The 9,274-nt window shown below is 43.3% G+C and overlaps 1 protein-coding gene across 1 annotated transcript in view; it reads left to right on the top strand.

The window, feature by feature from the left end:
• Positions 1-4,363: 4,363 nt before the first annotated feature.
• Positions 4,364-9,274, top strand: part of creb3l2 (cAMP responsive element binding protein 3-like 2) — a gene marked incomplete at its 5' end in the record, with an annotated part of 7,572 nt that continues 2,661 nt past the window's right edge. The window contains 7 exon segments of the mRNA XM_035673954.1: positions 4,364-4,607; positions 4,888-5,093; positions 5,182-5,260; positions 5,510-5,712; positions 6,182-6,328; positions 6,754-6,812; positions 7,436-7,504. Of these exon segments, the coding sequence (XP_035529847.1) occupies positions 4,364-4,607; positions 4,888-5,093; positions 5,182-5,260; positions 5,510-5,712; positions 6,182-6,328; positions 6,754-6,812; positions 7,436-7,504 (1,007 nt within the window).

Here is a 9,274-nt window from a genome sequence, read left to right on the forward strand (position 1 = left end):
AAACCTTTATTAATGACTTTATGACATTTATAATTAAAGATTCAGACTCACTCCTGAGCCTCTATTAAGGACTTATTGACATAAATCGGGGGGGTTTCCAATTAGTTTGTTTGCTCTTTGTTTACATTTTGGCAGACTGGCACCATTAAACGTACGCTGTATTAACTGTTAGCAGCTCCTGTTTGCAGTGTGCCCATCAGTGGATGACTTCGATATGGAAGCAAACCTAAAAATGTTCTTTCTAAAGCAAGTTCTGTAGATATGAGCAGCAGATTTATGGAGGTTTATTTGACTCTTTGACTGATAAAGCGTTCTTACAGTGCAATGTGTGTAAAAACAGACCGATAAATGATCCGATATCTCTTCAAACTTTATCACTAATTACCAACACGTGTCCAATCGTAACCAGATAACCAGCTGATGTTCCAGCGAGTCCACAACCTGGGTCCAAATCAAACTAATGAGTCATTCACTTTATCTCGACTTAAATTCATTTAAGAGCGCGTGTTGTCTGTTTTATTAGCGTGCTGTGTGCCGTGAAGCTTTATCATCAGCACACAGATGAGTCCAGGGCAAGGTACACACACACTGGAGGGGGGTGACCCTTGGGCCTGTGTGGGTGTCTTCAGTCCTTCTTTCCGCTGCACGCTTTGACATCTGGTTTAGCTCTTCAGGGGGAGGAAGGTGTTACATCATCAGACTTTCCTCTCCTCCTTCCTCCGAGGCTCAAACGTCTGGTCATTAAAGGTTAAAACAGACATCCCTATTTTACAGGAGAATTACAGACCCGAGAGGACATTCCTTCTGCCCGTTTCCACTCCCACTAATTTAGCTGCTGGTGACCTCCGCAGCTGTCCAGGCTGTAACTGCCGCAGCGCTCGCTACTTCGCTTGGTAACTAGTTTTTTTAGGTTTACAATTGGTGTGTTTTTTCCATCTCCCACTGAAGGATCTGACTAATGTGCTAGGGAGGAAAACAGCTGTACACTGTAAAAAATAATATACATTTGAAACATTTAATTATTTCACAGATATTTATTGTTTTATTTAATAGATTAAATTTAGGTTTACTGTGTGCCTACCCTACAATTGAAGCCTTAATATAGGTCAAACAGGGTGTACAGTCCCCATGAACGGGGGAATTATCTCTAGAGACCAAAAGGCTGTAAACATGTTTATGTTTTAATATGGGTCCTTATGGAGACTCACTGCTGGAGCCAGCCTCTAGTGGACGTTAGAGGAACTGCAGGTTATGCTATCCTGGCATGTAGACTCTTGTTTTCTCAGCTCCAACTATATGTCGTCACACACTCAGCTCCTTTTTCAGCTTTGTTTTTACTTTGTTTGGAGTCTTTTGGTTCGATTACGATCAGAAATTACAGCTGAGCTTCTGAAAGCGTTGACGTCGATGTTTCGCCAGAGCACACTTCATTGTGGCTTCATTAAAAGATTACAATCTGCACTTTCAGCGATGTGCTCGTTTTGGATTTGTTTCACAGGCGAAACGTTATTCAGAAAAATATGAGAATAGCCTCTTTGTTGTCGCCACTGCTCCTGATTCGTGCCCTAGTTCCAGCTTTAAACTTCCAGTTTTCCCATTTAGGCTTCAGCTCCTCGGGTTCTCCTTTCCAGCTGGAGAGTGTCAAGTTACAGTTAAATAGCACCTCTCTGTTGGGCTGCAAGGACAAAGAGGTTTCTGTTGTGTGCGAGGAGTTACACCCGGGCCAGTGACCGATCCTCCAGCCCGGCCTTCTGCCCCGCATCGCATTTTTGCCTTTTCACACGACCGCAGCCACAGACTCCCACTGCAGGAATGATGACAGGGAGCGTATAAATCCCCTCTGTGTGGCTTTGGTGTGGTTCTGTTTTCATGCAGGCGTAGTTGGACCTCTCCCATTTCCTTTACTGAAACAAGATGAGGCTTTATTCCTCATGTTGGGCGGATTAGTTGTTTATTTGTGTTCAAATTTGAGATTTTTCAGAGCTTTTGTTGTTGCACCGCAGAGAGCAGCAGTTCTGAGCCATAGAGCGAAATGTGTGATATATATATGAAATCATAGAAACTGGGTTTGAACCCACAAAATATATATATATAATATAAATATGTTTAAATATGGGTTTTGTATGTAATTACTCTTCCCTAAAAACTACACCCTCTTTTCCTTTTTACCATCATGGTTTTCGCTCCTCTTTTTGATCTGAAAGCTAAACTCAATCTCATTTTCTTACTTCGTCTCATGTCTGATAATTTGCCAGAATTGTACAAAATATCCTGAAGATAAAATCCAGAAAACGCTGATCACATATATTAATAATCAGTTAGTTCTCATCATAACATTAAAAGTGAAACATGCTTTTTGCTTGTGACCTGTTAGCTTTATCTTCTGTTTCTTAGCGCTCTATCTTCTATCGTCTTTCCATCAAGTGCTTATTTAATAAGCTTGCAGGCAGCTGGAGAATCCATCTCGCCTTGTGACCCCCTGTGAGGCTTTGGCGACCCCTATTGGGGGGTCCTGACCCTCAGGTTGGGAACCACTGGACTTCACTCAGTACAATCTGTTTTCCTCCTGAGTGTTTTTGAATCTGCCAACACAGAAATAAAACCAGTTCTTAACTAGGAAAGCAAGTTAAGTGTCCTTAAATACAGTTTTCTTAAAACTTAAATACATTTTTGCCTTTAATTAAAATAAAAATAAGCAACAACCGGTGTTATTATTATAATTCCCGCCATCACAGTTTAACCCAGAACTGTCAGCGTGTTTGTGCTTTAAGATCTGAGGAGCTGCAATACCGTATAAGATATTCTCTCTGTAACCATGGAGACGACCCTGGGTTGGGGTATATATGGCTCTGTGAACTACTTTGAAATGTTTGCCCCTCATAATGTGATGTGTTTTGGCACGCGCAGGCATCCACACACACACACACATACACACGCTGAAGAGAAGGAAATGGACCCACTGGTGGATAAATGTGTAAATATTTGGCTTCCCACCCTCTTGAATAGATTCACGGTATGCTGTCGGTGTTTGCCACACACACACACACACAACACACGGGGCCTGTTAACCGGGCCAATTTAGGGCAGCAATACCGCGGCCAGGAGAGAGGCTATGTGTTATCGAGGCTGAGAGGTCTGATGACATCGAGGAAGAGAACAATGTACGCAAGTTTCCCTTCTCTCTCTCTCTCCTCTTGCCCCTTCTCTTCTTTTCTGGCTGTCATTGAAGCCACATGCTTGGCGTTAAGCCGTCCTCCATCTTGATTTCACTCTCACTTTATCCATCCATCTGTCCGTTCGTCGCCTCGTGTCACCGAACTGAACAGAATCTGAAAAGTAGACGTTAAGATTAGATTCTGTCTTCTTCTTCCTCGGAGGAAACGCTTCCATGTGTGTTTGATTTAAAAGTTTTATTCCCTCCTCATTGGCCGAGCCCAGGCTGGACGATATCCCATTGGACGCATTCGCCGCGTTCTGCCCGGCAACTGCTGAATTTGAGCAGTTGAAGTTACATCAGAAATATTTTCTCCAGGGTCGACGAGTTCGAGTGAAGCAGGGCTGGAAAAATCAATTCATTGTGTAGTTTTTATGTGTCACACCATAAGATACAAACAAATAATGAATTTAAGACGTTTAAGATATTCTAACATTTTTTATACTTGTTACACTCGTTTATACTCTTCATAAGACTTTACTTTAGATAATAGATATAAAATAGCATGTAGAGCTTTATTGATACCAGCACAAAAAACTTTTTTAAAAACACTGAGGGTCAGCTGCACTGGGATTCACACTGTGTCTCTGTTTTACTGTAAACTGAATATTTTAGACTGTTTTGGACGGTTGGTCAGACAAATAAAGACATTTAACAGAAAATATTCGTTTCTCTGATGATTTGCAGCCGTATTTGGAGACCTTCACCGGTTCTGTGTTAGAAGATGTTTGTGCACCTGAACACGGAGGGAGAGCTGTGCACTCACCTTGTTGAGAGATGGTAGCAAAGATAGAAGGAGGGGAAGAAGAATGCAGGAATGTGGTGAAGGAGGACGATGGGGGGGGGGGGGAATGAAAGAGGAGATTAAGGGTAGAAGGGGGCTGCAGGGGGGGGCTTGTCTGCTACCTTCTGTTTTGTAAATGTGTCACCACACTGAGAGAGAAATGGTGATTAGGGGGCTGAGATTGTTGGTTTGTCTAAGTTTGAATTTAAAGTCCCCCCGGGGGGAGAGTGGAGGGAAACTTCAAGGAAAGGTGGCAATAAAAGATGTAGCAGCCTCTAATTACAGGCTGCAGGCTTTCTGTGATTATCGGCCTCCTCCTCTCTGACGGCTTCACTTCATAAACACGTTTCTTCTCCTCTATGCAGCACTTCTCCGAGCTTCTGGACGACCTTTCCCAGGATGCTTTGCTGGGCCAGCTGCTCAGCGACCCCTTCCTGTCCGGAGGGAGAGGCGGCGTGGAAGCCATGGAGGGGGAGGACGGGGGCGACCTGTCCCCGTCTTCCCCGCTTCCCCCGCACATCACGGCCGAGCACAGCTACTCGCTCTGCGGGGACAGCCGGCCGCAGTCGCCCCTGTCGCACCTGACCGGAGAGCAAGGCAGCGAAGCAGGTGAGACACGTCTTCACTGTACCCGTTTAATGATGTATGACAAAAAATGTACAATAAAGTGGAAGAACGGTTGTTTAATAAGAAATGAGATGAAATGTAGAAATTAGAAACTTTAGCAAAATATTGAGTCATTACTTTGAGATACTAAGTCAAAATATTGAGAAAGTTCCTCATTATAATGTCTTAAATAATCTTTTATTTCAGTCAGATTGGCAGAAATGGGCTTCCGTAGGTCTGTAATGTATTTAACCCTGACAGGAGTCTGTTTGTTCCTCTGCAGCCGACTCCGACGGAGATTCAGCTGAGTGGCCGATGGAGCAGGACGACGCCATCGACAGCCTCCTGTGTGAGACTCCCTCCCTCCTCCCAACCCTCTCCCTCTCTCTGGCCTCAGGGCCACAAGTGCCCGAGGGCCCCGCTGTGGCCCCCGTTGCTGCCGCCAGCCCAGCTCAGCCTGCAGTCAACAACCAGGGCAAAGGCATCAAGGTGAGAGCTCGAGGACTGATGGTGGAAACGGATGTTAGTGGAGATTTTACAGTTTCTCACTCTGCCTGTCGCTCTCTCTCTTGGACAGATAAAGGAGGAGAATATCATCCCCCAGATTAAACTGGAACCTCATGAAGTCGACCAGTTTCTCAATCTTTCTCCCAAAGGTCTGAAAGTGTTCCCTCTCTTCCTCTTCCTCTTCCTCTTCCTCCTGCTGTCAGTTATCTGATGCTATGATGACCCCTGCAGGCCGTGTCTTTAAATGTCTCAGAAAGGGGAAAGAGTTGATAATAAATGCACACACATTGTCCTGTGTCATCCTCAGAATAAGTCTGTATCATAAAATATTTCCTCCTATCGAGAGGAACGGCTGGATGCTTAAGGCTAAAGCTAATGGGTCCCCTGTGGTGTTTCAGGTCTGGAGTCCCTGCAGATGCCTCCCACTCCTCCCAGTTCCCACGGCAGCGACTCAGAGGGCAGCCAGAGCCCCGTCCACGCCCCGCCCGGCCTGTCCTGCCCCACCTCCCCCACCAGCCCTGCTCCATCGCAGGCCAGCCTGAAGGTGTCTCCTCGAGCTGCGTCCTGCCTCTCCAACTCCCCGCTGCTCACCGCGCCTCACGTAAGAGATAAACCGCCGGCGTTCATATGGTTGCTTCTTCATCACAGTTTATTTTAGGAATAAAATGTATTTGTGTAGATCCCAGTGTATCAGTCTGCTTTATAATGAGAAATACTGCCCTTAAAATGTATGTTTAATTAATATAAGTTAGTAGAACATTAGAGGTGTAGAGCAGGGCCGTTTCCAGAGGGGAGGCCTGGGGGGCCACTCTGTCGCTCAGAGATAGAAGATACCGGTATCATAGGAAACTAGATGACCTAACGCAGCCACTGGTACTAATCTCATCATGCCAGCATGTCGGGGTGGGGGGTAAATAGTGCTCTAACATTAGGGTAAATGTAGGCGATGGAAGTTTCTTACTCTGCCTGCAGAGACGTGAGTTCACCAGAGAACTGTGGATCATAGACTGTTTTCCAGCAGACATTTTGTGTGTCCTAACGATCGTATTTGTCTGTTTGTGTGCGTGCAGAAGCTGCAGGGCTCGGGCCCGCTGATGCTGACTGAGGAGGAGCGCCGTACGCTGGTGGCCGAAGGTTACCCGGTTCCCACCAAACTGCCGCTCACCAAAGCCGAGGAGAAGGCGCTGAAGAAGATCCGCAGGAAGATCAAAAACAAGGTAAAGATGATCCTCTCATGTTTTATTAATATTAACCCTGAAAACAGATTGTAGATAGAAATGTTTTAATGGATGAATATCAACCTCCACTTCGTGCCCAGCAGCAGTGTCTGTACTCCACCGCTCATTAAGAAAACTTTATTCTATGTTTTTAAAGGAGTTTTTAAATTGCATATTATTACAAATAATTGAAAAAAGGCACATAAAAAAGTACTTAAAAAGTAAATAATAATAAATAATCATATTCCCTCCGGAGGTTTTTAAGAACTCTCAGCTTTCCTTCAGTAATGTTGTTTATGTGAAGCATAATGATCTTTAATATATCGGTTCAGACTTTGTTAGCTCATAAAAGAAAAAGAAAACCTGTTGGATAAATACGCAGAATAAAGCAAACATTAGTTTCTCTCTCTCTCTGTGTGTTGTAGATTTCTGCTCAGGAGAGTCGCAGGAAGAAGAAAGAGTACATGGACACTCTGGAGAAAAAGTAAGTCCTCCTCCTCCTCCTCTTCGTCATTCTTTCATCCCAGCAGAGAGTCTGGGAGGTAAACTGACTGAATCTCTGCTGCTGGGTTTGTGTTCTGCTCCTTCACTGGTTTGTCTTTGATTGAACCATCAAACTGCTCGGCTCTTTCAGTCTGCTCAGGAATATTCATTTTCATTGGTCGTGTAAACAGCTCAGTAGGAATAAAAGGCAAATGTTTTGTGCATGTAAACGCAGTCAGTGAGCGGAGGGAGTTTCCACTTTCAGCAGATAGATGTGAAAACAGACAGACTGTGGGAACCAGAGGAAACACAGATATCTGACTGGAGGGGAGCTTTAAATCAACTTCTGAGCAAGATTATTGAACTATTATTAGTCTTTTCTCACGTATAGTTTTAATTCCTGGAAAGAGTGTGATTGCAGTTCCAACTCATTTTTTTGATTTATTTTAACTCGACTGCGTCTGTATCTGTAATATCAGTTCACATAAAAAGAGAAACCTAAAAGTTTGTGCTCCTGATGATATTTTGTGTTAAACTAGAACAGAATATATAGAAAAATAGAAAACCTGTGTGAGTGTGTGAGCTGTTCAGTCCCTGACCCTGCAGTACTCTGTCTGACCACAGGGTGGAGACCTGCTCCAACGAAAACAACGAGCTGCGCAGGAAGGTGGAAACTCTGGAGTGCACCAACAAGTAAGAGCCAACACCGTCGCACATCATACACATATATTACATATCTATATGTACATATATATATCTATATATATATAGATATATATATATAGTGACTGTTTACTGTAATGGTCCAGATGTATCTCAGAGCCACTGTTTGATATCTGTAGAACTTCTAGCTGTCAGCTAATAATAATGCAGGAAACGATTATTCATCTTGTTTTCTTACAGTGAACTGACAGAACTATTAGTAATACTTTATATAATCAGGGTAAAAAGAATATATTGAAGTAATACATAAGTAATGGATGACTCAGGATGATTTAATGCAGAGGTTTTCTAACTGGGGTCCTTGAGTGGGTTGTCAGCCAGAGGAGGAACAGAATATTTTAACTTTTATCATATTTTTTTGGAACTTTATAATCTTGAAACTTAAAACTAAAATTATTACTCAGAGGATTTCTTTAAAACTAAATCAGATCAGGAGTCTGTGTCGGTTATGTGGATCCTTGAGTCTGGGAACATTGAGGAGGATCTATTGTCAGAACTGTAATATAATATTCACAGGTATGTTTTCATTAGTGTTTAATCAGCTGAATATAAGAATTATCCAGTAGGGGCTGCTATTAAACTAGACTGAATAATTAACACGTAAGATGTGTTCAGGGCGGACTTTTTAGTCAGACAAGCTGCCGTTTTTGGTGGAGATTGAACAAAGGCAGGACTGAAGTTACGACAACTTCCTGATTTCATTGAAAACGTCGACATTCGACGCTGAGCCACGGACACGCCGTTTCAACGTTACGGCAACAGATTGGGATGGAAGTTTTGAATCGTGATGCGTCTTTAGATTGGGCTGATCAAATCTGAAGTCGTTACGTACAGTTACGTTTTAGTTACAGTTACAGTTACTGCCAGCTTCACAAAGACTTTAAGTGTATTATTTCATATTGTTTCACTGTATTAGCAGTATTTAATTATAACTTTACTTCCTGCTTTGGCGCAACATGTTTGTTTAAAACATTCACAACATAAAGTCAATTAAACTGACAACAACACACTTCACACACACACACACACAGTAAATAAATATGAATCAATGCTAAGTGCTAAATGAATGATTGCGAAGCAGATGTTTCCGAATTCAATATTTTAATCAATGTTTCGAATCCTCAACAAATCTCCTGCTCTGCACACACACACAACACACACACACACAACACACCACACCACACACAGACACAGACACACACACACACACTGTGGACCTTAGGGGCTATGGAGGATGTCTGGGCTGCCAGCCCTCTGCAGGACTTTGGGGACTTTCCTTGCCCCACCGGCCTGCAGAGACTGCAGCTTGCTTGTAACAGAGACCTTGATGAGGAACACATACACACAACAGGTTACAAACACCACAACTTACGTTCAAAACACACACACACACACACACACACCACACAACACATCAACATGATTACACAGGGGCTGGAAACCACACATAAATAACACACACACAGCTTGATGGAATTCTACAGGGTGCACGTGAGCTGGGGATTGAAATAAAACCCCAAAAGGAGGATGCATTTTTCTGCTGTAACACACACACACACACACCACACACACACACACACACACACAGTATTGTTACATTAAATAGCCTCATTATTGTACATGAGTGCAAAAGCTTTCCTCTGGAGCCGACCGACGGGAGCCCTTCTTGATTTCTGAGTTAAAATCCATTAAACTCACACATTCTTCGTTCCTGTTTGGTTAAATTAGATCGTAGTATTA

The sequence above is a fragment of the Morone saxatilis genome, unplaced genomic scaffold, assembly GCF_004916995.1.
Source record: "Morone saxatilis isolate NCDOM2014 unplaced genomic scaffold, NCSU_SB_2.0 Contig10, whole genome shotgun sequence".
Lineage (NCBI taxonomy): Eukaryota > Metazoa > Chordata > Actinopteri > Moronidae > Morone > Morone saxatilis.